Below are 20,827 nucleotides of genomic sequence, written 5' to 3' on the forward strand. Positions count from 1 at the left end.
TTTCACTGCCCTTGATCAAATATTAATTATTATCATTGCCATTGATAGAAGACATCCTGAATTATAGGTGTGTGTTTTCATTTTTACTATGTGTCATTTCTCCTTGCTTAGAGGACAGCATAACTAAAAAATGGCTCAATTTACCCCACTCTCCCCTATACCTTCACAAACAGTAGGCCTATGTTGTTGAAGAAAAAGTTGAAGAAACTACAAGTCCCTAAATTATGTGTGTCGCAAGTACATACCCTGCTAACATTTGATTGGACAGACTCAGTAAAGCTCGCTGTGATTGGTCGACAGGGGCCATGTTTGCATTTCCAGCTGTCTAGATTCTGGCTAGCTAACCGGTTAGCTGTCTGAGGTACATTTGCCTCTTTTTTCGGGGTATTACATTAACAAACAGCCCTTCCACCCCCGTTAAAAACGGATTATTTGGGAGTCGCAATGCCGGTTCACTCCCGGGAGAAGAAAGAAAGTAACCACGAAGAAATGGAGGTGGACTTTCACGAGCAAGACGGCAGCAGCACAGACGAGGAGGACACTGTTAGCTCGTCTGTTTCTGAAGATGGAGACAGCTCGGGTAGGAAAATAAGGCCTTAAATATCCACCCACAGATAAGTAGTAGAGAAATATGCTTGTCTGTCAGACATATGTGTTCATAATGACATGTTGCAGCTGCTGACATTTTGACTAACCTACAGTATGGGGTTGGGTGTTGAAAAGAGAAGCAGCCGGTATTGAGGTGTTGACAGAGCTGTCTGTGTTTATGCCAACAGAGATGGACGATGAGGACTGTGAGAGGAGGAGGATGGAGTGCCTGGATGAGATGACCACCCTGGAGAAACAGTTCACTGACCTGAAGGAGCAGTGAGTTCCTCCCTCTGTTGTTTCCAACAAAATACAGGCTAGCCTCCACCTACTGCTGTCTGATCTGAGACAACAACAACAACAACAACAACAACAACACACTTCTTAATGAAGTTGAACTTTTACTAAAGTTCTTGCTAGAAACCTTGAGATGATTGCCATGTTATTACTTGGGATTCTTGGGATGCGGGACCTTTTTCTGAGTGATAGTAATCCATACTCTCTATACAAACTACAATAGAAAATACAGATGTTCAAACATTACTTGGCATCATCCCTTATTACAATCACAAACTATAGTAATACCCTACTGTGTATATTGGAATATATACATTTTTACATATTTATTTGTATTTTATTTTATATATTTGTAGTACACATTTTTCTTTTACTTCAATATTTTTTCTTAAATGAATGTCCTGTTATGAATCCAATTCCCCCCAAACAACAAATGTAAGTATTTAAAAAAAAACAGATGTTATTCTTTTAAGTCTTTTTGGGTTAGATAAAATCTCTCAAAGCAATTTTGATATTTTTTTAAGTTATTGAATTCTGTTTTGAACATGTTCTAATGTTTTATGTCTTTTATACAGTATACTTATTGTTGAAGGAGCCTGGGACTGGGCAAACTGAAGAAACACCAGAGAGTTGGGAAATTAGATTCTAATTTGGTCTCTGATTACCTCATGGCCTAGACTTTCTAAAGACCTGTTGAGTTTCATTCAAATTCCTTATTTATTACCAATGATTTAAATATGCTTATATGCGCTTTTTGATTGAGTGAAATGGTAATAACCACAACATTTCCAGTTTATGTTTATGAATCGTTTTTCTTTGCCTCATATTTCTCCCTGTTCAGGCTGTACAAGGAGCGCCTGAGCCAGGTGGACATCAAGCTGCAGGAGGTGATGGCTGGCTGTGCACAAGAGTACCTGGAGCCTCTAGCCAACCTGCAGGAGAACATGCAGATCAGAACCAAAGTGGCTGGTAGGTCAATGTAATACTACCGGCTTTACTGGGATATACTTACATATTTAGATCTGGATTAATGCCTTTGACTGTTCATGTCAGCCACCTATGGTGCCGAGAATGTTAGGATGACTTGTTATGTGTATTAAATAAACCTTATTGTGGTAACAGCAAAGGATACTGTGTTTAATATATTTTAGGTGTCATACCTCGTCATTTGACCCCTATGGAATTAAACTAAATGTTCGTTTTTTTGCAGTTTAAAGGCTATATAGTCACATATATTGAAACATATTTATATATTCTTTACCGCTGGCTGCCTAATAATGATTTCTTGTTTGAATGCTCTCAGGGATCTACAGGGAGCTCTGTTTGGATTCAGTGAAGAACAAGTATGAGTGTGAGATCCAGGCCGCGTGCCAACACTGGGAGGTGAGAGCTCAACTAATGACTTGGGTTTGCTTTTTCGTCAAAACACATTATGCTCAAATAAATGACTGCCTCTACAATGTGGGATATATATTGTAAGTTTTCTCAGTTTGGGTTTTTGCCACAGTACTGAATTAAACCCCAGTCTGCTTTTCTGGGAAAAACGTTTTGATGATAATTTTCTAACGTGTGTGTCTGCCCCCCAGAGTGAAAAGCTGCTGCTGTTCGACACTGTGCAGAGCGAACTGGAGGAGAAGATACGAAGACTGGAGGAGGACAGACACAGTATTGACATCACTTCAGGTACAAGTACAGTCACATCCTTCTCAGAGTCCCTATTAATACACACTATTAGGATATAAGGTTGGGAAAAGTTAATAGTGTTGCACTGACTAGTTTGGAGCTTCAAGCTTTCAATTGTAACATTTGTATTCAGAATCTACATTTGAATCATTGTGTTATAATACTTGTATAATGAGATTCTTGTAGTGGTGACATAGACGTTTTTCTGACTTCTGGGATCCAAAGATTTCCAATAACTCCGGAATGTTAACATTGATATCAAAAGGATGGGTGTAATCATTTTTAAAAGTCAAACCAAAATTCTTCTTGATTCAAGATTTTTTTTTATGCAACCTGTGCATTTATTGTAGAGATTTGAAAAGGGTAGACAGAGGGGATGACACGCAGCAAATGATCCCAGGCAGGATTTGAACCGGGGTCCTCCGCCCGTGGACCAAGCCCCAGTATATTATAATAATAATAATACCTTGAACTTTTATAGCGCTTTTCCTAGTGCTCAAAGACGCTTTACATAACATTAGAAACAGAAACAGTACCAAAAATGAAATACTTATGTTTTTAAAAGGCTCTTTCATTCTGGAATTCATTAGTTGAGGTTTTACTTCTGAGACTTTTAAAACATTTTTAGGGTAAATTCAAAATACATCAATAAAAGCTTTTGATACAAAAATAATGACATTTTGTAAAGCTCAAATCATTTATTTATCAAAATTGGAAACTGTCAACTGACAAACCTGTTAATGAATTGTATATTTCAAGTTCTAACCTACCTCTGATAAGGGGAACAATCAGTATTGTTAGTGAGGAAGCAGTGAGTCAATGTTGCAATTTCAAGAATATGAAGAATGCCAACATAATGCAACATGTCCACTTGTGATCTAAAAAAAGGGCATTCAAATTGAAAAGGAGTTTCCCACAGAAGCTCTCCTTTCTAATTTTTCCTCTTTCCTTTCCAGAGTTGTGGAATGATGGATTGCACTCGCGGAAAAACAAGAAAAAGGATCCGTTCTGCCCCGTTAAGAAGAAGAAGTCTGTTGTTGTGTCTGATATCCTTTTCCCTTTAGTCCTCTCCTCGTCTTATTGCTCCCATCATTCAGCTGCAGAACATTTCCCCATGTTATTAACAGCAATGTTTCCTGTCACCTCGCTGCGTGTTCCTCCTTAACCTCTCATTTCCACGGCCTTATATCGTCTACATGCTGCAGGATCTTGATATCCTGGAAGACTGGACTGCGATTAGAAAGGTATTTTGGAAACGAGGACAGTGTTGGGTGAATAACTCTGTGTTGTGATTCGACCTTTTAGTTGTGTCTGTTTCCTTTCCCCCGCAGGCGATGGCATCACTGGGGCCACACAGGGTGAAGGTGGACGGTAAGAGCCTCTCCTCGTCCTCTGTAACATTCAATACCTGGCTGAGTGCAGCCATCGACCCACACGCTCACCGGAGACTCAATACTGTCAGATAAAAAGTGCTCACAGTGGAAAGGAGACAAATGCTACCTCCTCGTCTGTCTTTGTCCTTGTTCCACATACTTTTTTATATAATCGTTCTCTATTATTCTCCCCTTTTCCCACCTCATTCTCTCCCTCCAGTCCCTGCAGTGAAGCCGGACAGACATTACCACGTGGCGCGCTTGGAGGAAGGGCGACTTTTCTACGACAACCAGTGGTACTGCAGGGGCCAGGCCATCTGCATCAACAGGAAGGACGAGTACCCAGCGAGGTGTGTGTGGGTTTATGTTAGTCTTTGTAATAACAAAAGCTGATGCTATGATGCTCAATAGTGTGTGTTCTCATCCAATTTCTTATTTCTAAGACATTGGGCCTCATATTGAAAGCAATATAAGACCACATTTCCTCTTATATTGTTATATATCCACGATTTATTCTCATCCTGGGTAATAGAACATTCCTAATAAAGTGTTCAAGAGCAAGAAAACACTTTTTTTTACAGCCAACAATTTGTTTGTCAAAAGTAAAAGAAAAATAACATAGATACTATATCTCAAAATGTTGATTATTAAATGTTTTGGACTAATTATAATGAATAGTTTTCCTACTACTCTGAGGTGCTTTTTTTTTCTTCTGCCACACCAGTGTTTATGCTCTGAAAAATCGAATTTGTTAAAGTAAATGTCTTTCTTTAATTTAATTCTTCTTGCAGTTCCATCTCTTTAATTCTTGGGCATGTGCCAGAGTATTTGCACACAGTACAACACCTGCCCTTAGTACAGTTTAGTGGGCGTTACCTATGTTAACAATCACCAATCTGCCAGATGCTTCTTATTTATGAACAAGTGGGATTAATCAGTTGGATACCAAAAAGCAAATGTTGATGTTTGAGAATGTTTGCTGCATCTGTATTCAACATCAAATGAAAGAGCATGTTGCTCAATGAGGCCAGATGTGTGACACCGTGGTCACATGGTAGATTCATTCGTAATGGAAATGATTATGGATGGATTCAAACAAAGAGAGACACTGTGGCTTCAGGCTGGAATCATTGTGATTCCACATTCTGCCCTGTGTGTCCGTCCACCATGCTCAGTGAACACAGGGTACACCTTCATGATCGTTTAACACTTAAGTGCACAGTGTTATTTTCCCCTATGAATACATGATGTTGATACGTGACTGCAGTTACCTTGCCTACCTTGATGTCACGCGGAATGATGTGGTATTGATGTCACGCTAACATTGTCCTATGTTTGTGTCCCACAGTGCCATCATCACCACCATCAACAACGACGAGGTGTGGTTCAAACGACTCGACGGCACCAAGTCAAAGCTGTACATCTCCCAGCTGCAGAAAGGCAAATACACCATCAAGCACTCGTAAAAACACATGCATACAGACAAGAACCATCATCTCGGCTGTTTATATTCATCTCCTTTTAGTATATTTCTACATTCTTGCCATATGTACAGTCACACATCAAACCACGTGTATTCAAAGAAAGATCAGTCTATGGAGACTCTAACTTCTCTGTAAATATGTATGTATGTGGATATTTTCAACAAGGTCACAAAGTGTCATTTTCTCTGGAACGGAGATCAATGCAAAGTGCTGCTAAAACAAACAAACCATGAAGGCCAAGGAATCGGAGCGGTAGAGAACTTTGATTGCGGAATGTGCCTTTCTGAGCAGACGATGCCTGTCCCGAACTATCAATATGCAGTGAAGCCTTACGCTGTACTGTGTAAGCACCGAGAGAACTGAAGTGGGTCAATGTCCGAGAGACCCCCCCTTAACCGATCCAGGTAAGGATGCCGTCAGAGGTGTGTTTGATTTGCCTCTCCGGACGCGCCGTATAGACTTGAATGTCTCCATAGAGCCGAATTAATCCGTATCGGGATCTCAGTTTGAGAACATTTCGTAAAAAAGAGTTGCACAAGTGTTAATATTGTGATGGATAATGATCAATCAATTTTGAGTAAATGATTTTATTGTGAACATAAGGAGAATTCTTCAAGAAACCCACGCGGGTATTGTTGATACTTTGGGGGGCTGCTGTACTAAATTACCTTTTTAGGTGTTTTTAGTGTCATTTTCTGAGAATTATAATGTTTTAAGTTCAAACCAAGGCCAATTCAATGCACTAAAACAACTTTAAAGATAAACATATGTATTTTTAAAATATAGTATTGTAAGGTGCCCTGTATATAGAGATGAATGTCTGTCTCGTCTTTCCGTCACTCTGATACTTCCCTCCGTCTCTTATCATGTTGTCATGCCTCTCATAGTGCCTACAGTTGATCAAACATTAGAGGCAGGGACAAGGATTAAAGGGATAGTTTTTCAAGTAGGTTTGTATAATGTACTACTCGTCCATAGTCAGTGTATTTCTAGCAGTAGATGACAGTTAGCATGCCAAAGGTTTCGAGAAACCAACAGAGGTACTTGCATGGAAGCTAAGATATGTATTGCTGTGGACAGTGGCAGCATCAAAATGTGTTTTAACCACCTGAAATAATCCCAAGTAGTGTGTATGTATATATATATTTATATACAATATTTTCAGCATCTTTCCTTAAGCGAATCCAAACTCTATAGCCTATAAACCGCTAAGGTCATACAATGTCACAAAAAAACTAGCCATTGTAGCAGCAGCTTCCGTGTTTTGCGTGGTTAAATAACAGTTTTTATTAATGGACTGTGGAGGCTTTGAAGAAAACCAACCAGTGGCTTTCATTTATCATCAAAATGGCTGTGATGGCAAGGTAAGGTAGACATATTCTAAAAATACACGTTTGAACATTGATATTGATTGTTTTAGGTGGGCCTTTATTTTAAGTGGCTACAATACATGTTCCCTGTCTACTGCAGTACAATATTTAGCTTCTGTGCCAGTGTACCTGTCTTGGTGGGCATATTCCGATTGCCATCTGCAGTAGGTAATAAACTTGGACTTATAAAAGTACCTCATACCACTTTAACAATCCGAACTATCCCTTCAAGTTGCTGTACACCACCAGTTTGAACTGACTCCCAGTCTGTGGTGGTGGTGGGCTCATATTCGCCTCACATTTATAATTCATATTGCCATTTTTCAGGGTATTTTTATCTTTATTCTACTTTGTAACTGGACTTAACCCAACTGGAAGGATGGGTGAAGTCCTGCAGTGTAAGTGTTTCATTGGAAAGATCCAAAGTATCTCCCATTCTCTGTCTTTTCTTCTGGTTTGTGTTACTCCCCTATCAAATGGCGCTTCTTTTTACCTATATCCCATTATCTTTCTAGCTGACAGTAAAACTTGATTCTTAACATTGATGTATTTACAGAAAAATCGGATTTCAAGGCTAAGGGATTTTATTTGTGTAAAATCCGTCCAATCGTATGTGTAGATTTAGCTAGATTCAATCAATGGAATCTTTCTCTATGTTGTACGGTGCTTTATACTTTCAGCAATGCATTGCAAGTATTACCTGCCAACAGTGTTGTGAAGAGAGGTGCTCGGAACATTATATCATGAACAGGAACTAAGTGTCTGTAAAGCCTGGCAAGGCATCAACTCAGTATAACTTTTGATAGGTTGTTTCTGCTTGTTTTTACCTTTTTGATGTGTTATTGTTCCTTTTACCATTTCAGATAAACAGAAACAAATGTGACTTTGTGCCAACGCATGTACAGCTGATTAAAGATGTTTGTTTGTATCATTTATAGAGTCAACCCTGCACATAAACTTTTCAATAATATCCAGAAAAAAGAACATTTGTATTTCCATTTTACTTTTAAAATACTTTCTGCCAGCATTTTTAGCAAAAAAGAAAAGGTGTGCATTTAGGTGATTGCAGTATCAACATGCAGCGTCATGCTAATTTACCTTACTTGGACGTGAGAGCTTTCGATAAAAAATATCCCAGCTTTGCATATAACTTAGATATTCTTTTGGATGTGGCCAATCATGCAAAGAGAAGCCCAGATACAATCTTATATAATACCCCGGTGTACAAAGGAAGAAAGTCCCTGACTATGCTCAACCCAAAGTCAACCCTGAGGTCTGCTGAATCCTGGCTACACTCCCCAACCAAAATAAAGTAGCTTATTTAGGAGAAAAATGCTGAGCTAGTCCTATTTGATAATGGCTCTTTGGTCTGCTTTGCTGTTCAACCTCTCAGTCACTTATTTCTGCCAAAAGGGACACTCACTAGATTAACTCCACGCACAGGTATTGATTCAGGATCTACGCTGATGTACAATTTTTTGCCCCCCTTGACTGTCCCTCTGCCTAGCCTCTGGCCTCTGCAACACCTCCTGCAGAACCGCTTCAACCTTTGATCGATCTATTGGCAATATTGATCAGAATTGGTAGGGTGGCCACAAATTCAAAGGAATCAATTGAAAGGCTAATTAGTTAAATTGTGCCTTTTTAGGTAGAGCTTTTTAACCAAAACTGGTGTTGTAAATACATTTTATTTTTGTGGAATTTACTCTTTGGTGACACTAGCCCAATACCATGAAGTTATGATAGAGAATATATGTCAATTTCCACATTTCACAAAAGCCCTCGTTGCATTTCTTTGTTGCATGCCATACTCCTGACCAGAAGGTGTCAGTAGTGCTCTACATTGGAGAGGAATCCGCCTCTGCACTCCATCGGAGGAGGGAGGTGGTTTGTGAATCTGGGGCACCCTGCTGCTGAAGTCCTCCAGCTGATGAGAGAGCGAGAGAGAAAAGAGGAGGGATGAAGGCACAGTTTGATAACAGCTCGCTTGCCACGTCTGCTACCGCAACAGAGAGAGGGAGAGCAGGAAAAGAGGAAAATCCCCATCACCGCGTCAAAGGCAGCAGCAGCTAGCAACAGGGCTGTCTGTCTCTTTACACAGCATACAGCATCTAGAGCTTTCCTTGAATCAGCTTCACACAGTCCTGTCAACGTGTACACGATGCATGGCTCCTTGAGGTCCAAAATGGACTACCCTGTCACTAAGATGCATGTACACACGTATAACCACAAAGGAAAGGGTGTCCTTGTTGGTTTTACATCTAATGATGTTGGTTGAATCTGGATACTAGGTTCTGGCCATCTTCTGCCCAATCTATACTTAATGAGTAACCAGAACTGGATGGTCATTGGGACGTGTTTACTGCAACACTGGGGCTAATTAGACCGTGAAAGTGTCACACTGTGCTAAATTACTTATATCCCGGGCCCTCTGCTGTGCGATGTATGTGCATCGCTATGTGTTTTCAAGAGAGTTAGACTGTGTATCTGGGTCTCTTTGTGGATGCATGCATGTGCTGTGTGCCGGGCCCTGTGCGTGGGTGTGTACCTTTGATGCTGATTATGTAAGAGAATGTTAAATGCATACATCCATAAGTTAACATCAAAGGGATGAGGCAAGCTGCTCGTCATCGGGAGTACGAGGAGAGGCGAGAGCGAGGTGGATTCAAGTTGATGCTGCTGCAGTCTGCAACCTGGGTTCTGAATGAGCCTGGCGTCACATGGTGAACCAGGGGCCTATGATTCATTAGCACTGAGGGTTTAGCCGATTATTCATCCTTTACTGTTTACATGCAGTCTATTGTATCAGTTACATTTTATTAACCTTTTTAATACCTGAAGACTAATTTTGAAACAAGAATATCTTTTGGAAATGTCCCCTGATAGGCTGACTTCATTTGTCAAGGCACCAGCGCTTTGCTGCATTTCAAAAGCCACCTTCACTTAAGCATCCACCATAGCCTCTAAATCAAGTTTGCCGTAAGGGTTGAGTTTCGTCCAGTCACTTTTTACTCCTTGAAGTATTTTTGTGGGGGGTGACTAGGTCATAGCCTGGAGGCCAAATATACTGTACGTACTCCACATTTACATAATATCTATTCCACGTGAGCTGGCTGACTGAAAGGGTTGGAGTGTAGCAAGTAAGACAAAGCTGTTGGTAGACATCCACACTAAATCAATTTCCCAGTAAAAATGTTAAGTGATTCACTCTTGGGAAATTCAATCATAAATAAAGAAACTTTTTCTCCCACAGGGTGACAAATGTCTGGTGAACAGAAATGTCAAATTCAAGTTGGAATCAATAATGCAAGCACTTAGTAAAGGACAACATTTACAATGTTTTGTATTAGAAGGTGCATTCGTCCACTTCAGATGGCACTCATGATTGAGAGTGAGCAGGAAAAAAAAATACATCTGGACTGTATGTATCTTTTGTTTTCAGGACTTCTCGGCTCCTGTGCATGACCCACCAGCCCTATTCCTGGTTAGACTGTTTCCCAGAAAGTCTGTAAAGTTTGACAACCTTTGCCTTCCTCTCGAGTTTCCTGGACTTTACAGCTGAACAACAAAACTATCCACTTGATGGTGTTTTGCTACTGTTTGCCACTTGGTTCTGGAGTCCAAAGACTTACTTCTGCAAGAACAACCAAGAAAAAGAAGATGTAACAGCAGCCAACAATATCTTCTTTGAAATGAAGTCAGGAATTGCAGCAAACAACAAGTTTTGGCATATCCAAATACAAAGCCTTTGTTTCAGCAACAGATCCCTTTCAGAAACTGATTCTTAAATTCTGCACAGTGGCTTAGATCAGTGGTTCCCAACCAGGGGGGGGCCAAAGATTGCACGGTGGGGCGCCAGGCCTCAGATGATTTGAGGCCAAATATCATATTTAAACTTTTGTTTTATTTTTGTTTACATATAATTTCAAAGCAATACATGATTGTCACTAAAAGCCTTGTCTCTACATTACAATAACATCAAAAAAATAATTGATTAATTAATTTTAAGAAAAATTCAAGTTAGTAGCTAATAAAGGCATAAAAAGACAGAAATGTATAATTCTTTCTTTAATAGAAATGTTTCTTCTGCCCGTAAAGGGTCCAAACCAGGCTTTTCTGGATAAGCGCATTTTTAAAACATTGTCCATGCCGGTTTCATTTGGATTATTTGTCACAGTTGCTCCGATCAGATCGGACTCCTCCATTTTGTAGATTATGTACGACTTTTGAATCCACATAGACACATCTGCAAAATCCGGCTTACTTTGAGCATGTGTTTTAAACAGTTTAATCCCTTTGTGAATTGTTTCCACTTCCGCGCCGTCCTTTAATTTCTCATACAGCGGGAATCCAAATGAATGAATCCTGAGTCCAATAACCATCAAAGTCACTCCAATAGTGCTCCTTAATTACGCTTTCATCCTCCTTTAACAAAGTACTTCACATTCATTACATTACATTACATTTAGCTGACGCTTTTATCCAAAGCAAATTACAATAAGTGCGTTCGACCAACAAAATACAAACTTGAAGAAAACAGAATCATATAAGTAAATCAGGTTTCATAGAGCTAAAACATTTCAAGTGCTACTCAACTGGCTTGAGATAAGCCAGTCCTTTATTAATATATAAGTGCTTTATTAGCAATTCTTTGTTAATAATTCTATCGCTCGAAGTGGAGTTTTCAGTCTGCGCCGGAAGATGTGTAAGCCTTCTGCTGTCCTGATGTCAATGGGGAGCTCATTCCACCATTTTGGAGCCAGGATAGCAAACCCACGTGTTTTTGCTGATGGGAACTTGGGTCCCCCTCGCAGTGCGGGTGCAGCGAGCTGTTGGGCTGATGCAGAGCGGAGTGCACGTGCTGGGGTGTACGGTTTAACCATGTCCTGGATGTAGGAAGGGCCAGATCCTTTCACAGCATGGTACGCAAGTACCAGTGTCTTGAAGTGGATTCTAGCAGTTACCGGAAGCCAGTGAAGGGAGCGGAGGAACGGCGTGGTGTTTCATCTAGTTTGTGACAGTAATTGTAGCATTTTTGACAGGCTGAAATGACAGTTGTAGCTACTCTCAAACCGCAAACTCCTATTAGAGTATCTAAGGTCTAAAATGGCTGTTGATTTCAATTTCAAGGAATGCAACCGAGCAGTTTTTGTCTTTGATTGCTAAGCCTTTACGCAGAACTTACTAGTCAAGATACCAGTCAAGATGAGCCTACATGACCAAAGCTGCACACCCTCCATCTTGATTCTTCAGCTGTCAGAGACTCAGGCAGGAGGAACTGCCGTTCAATCTCTTGTCCTGAGCAAAAGGTTTATGATATGCTGAGGTATCCCAGCTAATGCAAGCTAAAATCCCTAATACTGGGGGATCTTGTCGAATAGCATGACTGGCACAGTGCCCAACTCCGGACAACCTCAACAGGATTGCTGTGAGGACGGGGAGTTGACCTGGAGAGTTTCCCAATTAGTTCTATTTCTCTCTTTCCTGTCTGTTACATTCTCCTCTATAAAGGTGTATGCATCAGTGATCTCTTTCCTCTCATTTAGGGTTTGGAGAGAGTTTATTTTTAACCACCCTCTACTAAATTTCTCTGAGGTGGCTGCATCCTGTGGTACACTCCTTTCCCCCTCAGTAGAAATTGCCCGGTTATACCCACTGGGGATGCACCTTTGAAGCTGTACATCCATCAAGAAAGCATTGCTATGTGTTCTGACAACATCCAAAAAGGTGAAGAAGTTGTGTGGCCCATTTAGGGGCCTTGAGAGGCGCTACCTTCAGACAGAATACCTTTTAGGCAGTGAATATTAAACGTTTTTCAGGTGAAACATTTTTCAGGTTCAGTGCTCTTAAATCATGACCCTAGAGGTGACCAGAAAAAGTATATATTTCCCCTACTGACACCAAAGAACACGTTCCGACGGAACGTCGCCTCACGTCTCCTGCGTCTTGGCCAACAGTCGCACTGGAACACTGCAAAGACTTCAGCCGACGGCCAAGTAGCACGTATGAACTGCGCATGTGTCAGTGGCAATAACTCTCCTTACCGGCAGGCGGCGGTAGTGTGTATTCGTCATTCAAAAGAGGCAACAACCGGAAGACAGACTGCGTGATACACTGAGAGAAGAAGAACCGACTGTGTGAAACAAATAGCGTGTGCGTTCCATTTTCACTCTACAGCGAGAAGCTCATGGGGCTTTCCCGAACCTGTGTCGAGAGCTGTAGTTAAATGAAATCTTAGATTTGCCTTCTTAATAGTTTGTTTGGGTCCCTCACTTCAGTTTCGCTTCTCATGCACTGATTCGCTAAGCTGAACAGCCAATCAGTGATTTCTTTGGCCGACGGCCTTTAGCCGACAGCCTCCCGATTGCGGCGGAAGTTCGGCACGGCCGAGAAGACACGACGGTGCGGGACACACCAATCTGAGTAGGGCGACACAATGCTCATCGACGGCCCGACATCTATCAACATCTATCGACGGCCGAAGTCGTCTTGGTGTGTAAGGGACTTTAAGGCCGCTACACACCGGGCCGATTTCGCCCGTCGATAGATGTCTGGCCGTCGATGAGCGTTGTGTCGCCCTACTCAGATTGGTGTGTCCCGCACCGTTGTGTCTTTTCGGTTGTGCCGACACCTTCCGCCGCCGCTTCGACATGTTGAATCGGGAGGCTGTCGGTAAAAGGCCGTCGGCGAAATAAATCACTCCGATTGGCTGTTCAGCTTAGCGTAACACTATTTGCCTGAATGGGAGTGGAGCAGTACAGTACTTAAGTAAATGTACTTTGTTACTGTCCACAATCTGCCTAAAAGTGTTTTAATGTTGTAGCTGTTCAAGATGGTCATTTAAAAATGTTTTAAATATATACTGTTGGTAGTTAAACCAATAATAATGCTACGGCTGCAACTGACAGTTATGTAGGCACATTTTTATTTCATCTCAACGTTGTGTGATTAAAAGAATAAACACAAATAGCATGATAGGCACACATATTTGCTCTATCTTTCCCCACAGAAAAGGCACTGCACACATACTGTTAAAATATTGGCATAGTTCATCCCTGTGCTGCTTGGCTCGAGCTGTCACAGTCTGTCTTTTGGTTGCCTCTTTTGAATGACGAATACACACTACCGCCGCCTGCTGGTAAGGAGAGTTATTGCGACTCACGCATGCGCAGTGGGTACGTGCTACTTGGCCGTCGGCTGAAGTCTTTGCGGTGTTTTCCAGTGCGACTGTTTGGCCAAGACGCAGGAGATGTGAGGCGACACAACAGTCGGGACGTTTTCTTTGGTGTCAGTTCTGTGTGTAGCGGCCTTAAGGCTCACCCATTGGCTGTGCAAGGGTATCTTGCCTGCTGTCTGTGTACACTCAAAAAGAAGTGCAAAAGCAGCCTTACTCAGTGGAACATCTGTTGAGGTAATCTGTATGTTAGCATCTACAGTAGTTTGAGGTCTTGCATTTGTCCTTAGGCTTTAACTGTTGGTAGTGGTTTCAAAGAACTGTTAATTTCTACATGAATTGCTTTCAGCCAGCTATCCCTCTGTCCTTTCTGTACAGAGGACATTACCATGGTCTTTGACCAGACTTGCAGCACAGGCAGGCGAGGTGTACCATTCAACTTGATCAAACTACTACCTCATAAACAGTTGGTGCAGCGTCATCACTTGGTGTAGGGGAATACATCCTCCTACTCCTTTCACCAATTAGATAGGTTGGAGCTACTTGCCTTCATGCAAATTTCAAATGAAGACATCCAGGATGACCATGAAGTGGCCAGGCCCAGGCTGTTAGGGCCCTGTTTCAGGGTTAGTGCTTAGAGGACATGTTCAAAATGTGTATCCATCATTGGATATTGTAGCAGAAAATATGGATGACCAATAACCGAATGTTTGTTTTGGATCTATGTTCTGATATTAGAACTCTGACTGTTGCCTTTGCCTACAACTTAAAAGTAATCACCCCTAACTCCCTTTGGAAATAATTCATATATCTGAAGTAGAACTGCGATCCTTCATTTCAAGAGTTATATTTTTTGACTTGATAGCTTAGGGCTCCAAAAAGCTGGCAGGAGTCTACGTGTTAGGGTTGTTTATCTGACCAGACGGGGTGACAGTATCACCTTCCACCTCCACACCCACTGTCCTCAGACACTGTACACAGTATCTCCTCATTATGTCAGGTCTGATATGCAAAGTAGCCCCAGGAACAACTGTAGCATGGCAGAGGCAGACAGGGGCAATGTTTGTGTGTTTGTGCACAAGCAAGGCTGTGTGTTGTACGTCCTCCTCTGTCTGTATTTGTGTGTCTGGATGGGCTCCCCAGCCAGTGGCAGCTCTTTAGCTATGATTTTACATAGAGAGGGTATCGAGTTCGGCATCACCACCCCAAGCAGATTAACACACACCTTATCCTCCTCTTGCAGGCTCAGCCTCAAGTGCAGGCTCAATATGGAAATGTAGTCAAATGGCCAACTGGCATCAGCGACAGGATAAGAGACTACAGAGACTTGGTAGTCAGGGTGATTCTCCTGCAATAACCATTTAGGCTTAATTTCTTTTAGAATGTAGGCTGTGTTGGTTTACTGTAAAAAAATTAATAAAACAAGTCCATAAAGTGCATATATGTGTGTGTAAACAAGGACACATATACATGTTTCATTTGGACACCCTGTTTATTGCATATGTGTATGTGCATATGAGGGTGTGTATGTTTGTGCTTGATGCAGAATCAGTGGAATGAGAAAACAGAAAGCTCACCCAGGGATTTGGCTGCAGTCCTAATTGGCTGTGTGCTGTTGACAAGATGCTGACAGAGCACATCGCAACGACAGGTACTCTATTTCTCTCTGTTTCATCTTCTGAGTTTGTGAAAGTATTTCCTTGGACGAATTCCCCGCTCTACTCATTTCAAGGCATGAAAAAAAAAAGTGCTGCCCTTTGACAAGTTACAAAGCTTGTTTTTCTTGTGTTTGGATACAATAGAAAGGGAATGTGGAGGCTGGAGATAGCCCAGCCTTAATGAGAGTGTGCTCTGCCTCTTATCTGGCCTGGGTGTTTCCTGTTCAGTGACCTGCTTGACTACCTAATGTATGTTTGTCACATCGACGCATTTTACGACTGGAATTTCTTTGGTGTATAATATACTTATATATACTCACCAGCGATACACAGCGAAACTCATCCTGAGCACAAACAAACTCACAGCCGAAGTAAAAACAATAAGTTTGGCTTGATATTGAGTAAGAAAAAGGTGTGTGTGTGTGTGTGTGTGTGTGTGTGTGTGTGTGTGTGTGTGTGTGTGTGTGTGTGTGTGTGTGTGTGTGTGTGTGTGTGTGTGTGTGTGTGTGTGTGTGTGTGTGTGTGTGTGTGTGTGTGTGTGTGTGTGTGTGTGTGTGTGTGTGTGTGTGTGTGTGTGTGTGTGTGTGTGTGTGTGTGTGGAGATTGGTTAATTTGGACCAATCAGCCTGGTCATAGCTCTGGGCGTGGCTTCTGGGTATTCAGATGTCACGATGCCCAGGAAGAACATGAGAAATCTCCAACGAGGCGTTTTGGGGAAGTCTTCTCTCTTTTAGAGCTTTACTCCCTACAGTGTGTACTTTGAGGGTTTGTGACTCTGCAGACCGTTCACATGGATAAAAACCTTCATAACACACAAGGGGACGGGTAATAACCGGAAAAACATGACATCGGACCTTTAATACGAGGTCCCTTCAGCTGACCTTTCCTATTGTGTACACTTGATGTGAAGTTATGTCACAAGCATAGACTGGTCACAAGACAATTTTTACCGATATTACAAATCACAATTAAGCCTCAGGGGGCTTTACAATCTGTAAAGTCATTTAACAGGGGGGATGGCAAGGCAAGGCAAGTTTATTTATATAGCACTTTTCTGTACGCGACAATTCAAAGTGCTTTACAAAACAAATTAAAATACTTTTTAGGAATAAATACATTAAAAACATATTATACAATTTTACAACAGACATTAAAAAGCAAAGATAATAAAATGATAAAAATAAACACCACAGGTATACAATACATGTTTAAAAGGCATATTGTAGTTCGAATATGATCATCTCAATTAAAAGCAGCGGCAAAGAGATATGTTTTTAGTCTCGTTTTAAAAATAGTAAGCGTTTCTGCGGACGTGCATGATTTGGGTAGTTTATTCCAGAGTGTTGGGGCATAATAGGTAAATACTGCCTCTCCATGTTTTGTTTTTACTCTCGGAACCGATAGCAGACCCGTCCCAGAAGACCTGAGGCACCTTGATGGCTCGTAATTATGCAGGAGTTCAACAATATACTTTGGTCCTAAACCATGTAATGATTTAAAAACTAGCAATAGTACTTTAAAATCAATTATTTGGCTGAATGGAAGCCAATGTAGATATTTCAGAACCGGACTGATGTGATCCACTCTTTTAGTGTTAGGACACGTGCAGCAGCGAACCTCAGGAAGAGCAACTAAGGAGGAATCCCTCTTGAAAGACGGAAGGACGAAAATAGAATATAGACACTATATTAGGCCTCCATAGCTGAAGCCTGAGTTAAAAGAAAGAAAAAAAGGCAAAGAGAGACGCGTAGTAGTGCTTGTGTAACACAAACAAAAAAGGGGTTATTAAAAAATGCAATGTTTTTTTACACGTGAAGTTAATATTATTATTAGTGTGAATGCTGTGCCACAACATTCCACTATAGTACTTCAAATCGTTATTAGTGTGAATGCTGTGCCACTCCATAACTTCAGCTTACTTTCAGCTACAGGAACCATTCAAATATTAAACTATTCAGCCTGTTCAGGAATCGATGGGAAACCTTCAACTTAAAAAAAATATTTTATACTTTTTGAAATATTCAGCTTTTTAAACTCTTTTTTTTAACATTGAAGTCAATGGGAGATGAGCCAATACTTTGACTCTCCATAACTTCAGCTTATTTTCAGTGACAGAAACCATTCAAATATTAAACTATTCAACCTTTTCAGGAATCGATGGGAAACCTTCAACTGTTTCAAAATATGTCATACTTTTTGAAATATTCAGCTTTTTAAACTATTTTTTTAACATTGAAGTCAACGGGAGATGCCTTCAAATCCACTTTTCCTACACTTTGCGCCAAATGCTTCTCCTTCCACATACTTTCAGCTAGACACTTCATTTTAACTTTCAAATGATCACAAGACCTTCAGCTATTCAATTCCTATTCAGATATGTTTGATATCTTTTAAACTTTTTGAGATATTGAACTTAGTTTGGAGCTTGGTAGAGAGGCCTTTTTCAGATTTTAACATTAGAGTGGATGGAGCAGCTCGTTAAGCCTAGAGTGCTTTGATCTCAAAACAGAGTGGAGCAGAGCTTTCTCCCCCAAAAATGTTTTAAACTTGCCATAATTCCCAAACCCTACACTCCTCAGACATATTTTTTCATGAAAAACGTTGGAAAACCTCTCCTCGGTTGGAAAATAAAAAAAAATTAAGAGAAAATATTAAACAAAATGCCTCTTGAGGGCATGAAGAGAGAAAAAGCCCAGCTAGCTCCCAATTGATTCCCATGTTAAATTGTTCCGGATCTTTCTTCAGAGCAGAGAGAAGTACACTTTAGACAAACTGCTCCCATCTCCACATTTTACACACAAAACTCCAAATAAAAGCATATTTCAGTTAATTGGGGTTCCCTGATGCTCACGGTCTGGTAATCTTTTTATAGGAGCCATAGTTTTTGAACAGGTGGTAAAATTGTCAGATATACTGCTCAATGCATTCTTATGGGACTCATTGCTGCAGTTGGTTGTCATGGTGTTGCTGGGCAGATTGGAGCCATTTGATCTCTGGGTTTACACACACAGGTGTTTGTAAACATTCAATCACTACTACTTACATTTGATATCTTTATTTAACTCCTTCAGCCTAATTTCAGCTGCAGGAACCATTCAAATATCAAACTATTCAACCTTTTCAGCACATGATGGGAAACTTTCAAATGTTTCAAAATATGTTACTTATACTTTTTAATATATTCAGCTTTTTAAAGTCTTTTTTTAACATGGAAGTCATTGCAATGCATTTGAGCTGTAACAATTAATACACACACAAACATAAACACACAGACACACTCTCTCTCATGCACAGACACACAGACACACAGACACACACACTCTCTATATCTCTCACACTCTCTCTCTCTCTCTCTCTCTCTCACGATGATGATGAATGATCAAGAGAAGAGAGAAAGGGCGATCAAGAGAAGAGAGAGAAGGCTATCAAGAGAAGAGAGAGAGGGCGAGCGAGAGAGAGAGAAGGTGGACCTGGAAATATCCTTAATAAAATTAGTGAAAAGGTAGGGTTTATTTATTAATTTGGGACAGAATATATGCTTCATAGGTAGATACATTATAATTGTATTAGTACATTTTTAAAGTAAAATCAATTTCATGAATTAATGTTTAAGAGAGAAGATCATAGGGCCGAGAATGTACTCCAAATTTCCTCGAGGAAATATTGATGTTGTATTACTGAAACATAAACATTTTCTTACATTTTGTTTTTAAATGTACAGTTTATGTACAACAATTAATAGATGAAATATATCATGCTAATTTTCTTTGATTATGTCTGAAGGCTTATTAGCTAATGTTAGCATGCTAACACTGTAAACTCATCTTGTAATCATGTCCAACATTATATCTGCACATTCAATCCTTACAGAGTCATAGCTTGTAGACTCTTAGTCTTGTTAGTTATTCACAACAATAATAGCTAAAATACAATAAATTATGGATTAAATAATAGTTTATCACGGCCTGAAAATAAAATGCTGAATTTCCTTATGATCAAAATATACAGGATATGCTATGACACCAGAACATATTGAAGGAGAAGGAGAGGAGAGAAACATCTGAGGCTTGTGGTGGACCCAGCATTGAGAGTAGCTGAAGCGTTAATAATTCCCTTAAACTGGAGGGAGAGTTTAACAGTTGAAAGTGCTGTGAGGCTGAGTGCAGGCAGGGAGGCAGACCAGCGTCAGAGACCCATCAGGGTTGACCCCGCATTTTAAAGTACAGTCTCTTTCTCCTTTCTTGCTGTTATGCTCCCTCTTTATGCCTGCCTATTTAATGTTACATCACTTCTTCTCTTTCTTACACCCTCTTGACATGTTACATTTATAATTGAAGCCCACCTTTGTCAGAAAGGATTTACTTTTTTTGACGTAGCAACCAAAAATAAACAGAAGCTCATGGATTCAAAGCTTTCATTTGGGTTTTTAGCAGTTCATTTACTGACTATAAGAGAGGAAATAGCTTGAGAGATTTAAGTTAATCTCATGTTTCTTTACATAGAGTACTAGCATTTTAAAATGTTAATTTGAATAACGCTCTGAGCTGTTACTGTGAACCCAACGGATCTAATAGCATAATGTTGTTGGTGATTTTTTGCTTTTCTTTTCTTTTTAGATATGTGTTTTTTAGGTTTTCATTTGGAAATCTAGCAGCGATAAATATGGCATCTGCTCATGATATAGAACAAATTATTCAGTGTGAAATGTGTGTGTGCCATGAAATAAAAGAAGAAGGGAAATTGGGTAAATAACATTAATTAAGCATTTAGCATTAGTAATCACCAGTGTTTTGTATTCCCTCCATTCTGAAACTCTGTTTTATGTCTACCACACATGCTTTAAACAGGTTTGCACCATAGAGCTCCTAGATTTAAATAGATGTGGCCATAAACAATGGCTTACACAAGTTATACTACACCATCTTTGCATGTTTTCCATTGAGGTTGGCCTCACTCTAGTCACAACAGCTCATTATCTTCTATGTGACAATGCTTCTGACAGTATGAACATCATCTTTATGATGAGGCCTGCTGATGATTCCACTAGTTATTCAAGAATAATCAACGGAAATTGTAAAGAATCACAGTTTTCTAAAGATGAATGAGATTACTTAACTTGTGTCCAATCTCCAAAGTATTCCTTCACTTTCCCAAACGAAAAAGAATTGGAACAAATATTGATATGTGAGTTAAAACTAGA

The 20,827-nt window shown here is 40.3% G+C and overlaps 1 protein-coding gene across 2 annotated transcripts; it reads left to right on the forward strand.

The window, feature by feature from the left end:
• Positions 1 to 285: 285 nt before the first annotated feature.
• On the forward strand, positions 286 to 7,728 carry LOC307014680 (breast cancer metastasis-suppressor 1-like protein-A). Of its 2 annotated transcripts, none has more exons than XM_079642749.1 (10): positions 286 to 580; positions 777 to 867; positions 1,727 to 1,854; positions 2,189 to 2,268; positions 2,472 to 2,568; positions 3,525 to 3,614; positions 3,748 to 3,812; positions 3,900 to 3,939; positions 4,162 to 4,291; positions 5,290 to 7,728. In XM_079642749.1, exons 1-10 carry the CDS (start codon positions 445 to 447, stop codon positions 5,405 to 5,407), a joined length of 975 nt encoding a protein of 324 aa, XP_079498875.1. In that variant the 5' UTR covers positions 286 to 444; the 3' UTR covers positions 5,408 to 7,728. The 2 variants fall into 2 exon arrangements, with proteins under 2 accessions (XP_079498875.1, XP_079498876.1); XM_079642750.1 differs by having other exon boundaries at positions 287 to 580; positions 3,748 to 3,811; positions 3,905 to 3,939.
• The last annotated feature ends 13,099 nt before the right edge of the window (positions 7,729 to 20,827 follow it).

The sequence above is a fragment of the Notothenia rossii genome (assembly GCF_949606895.1).
Source record: "Notothenia rossii genome assembly, chromosome: 8".
NCBI lineage: Eukaryota > Metazoa > Chordata > Actinopteri > Perciformes > Nototheniidae > Notothenia > Notothenia rossii.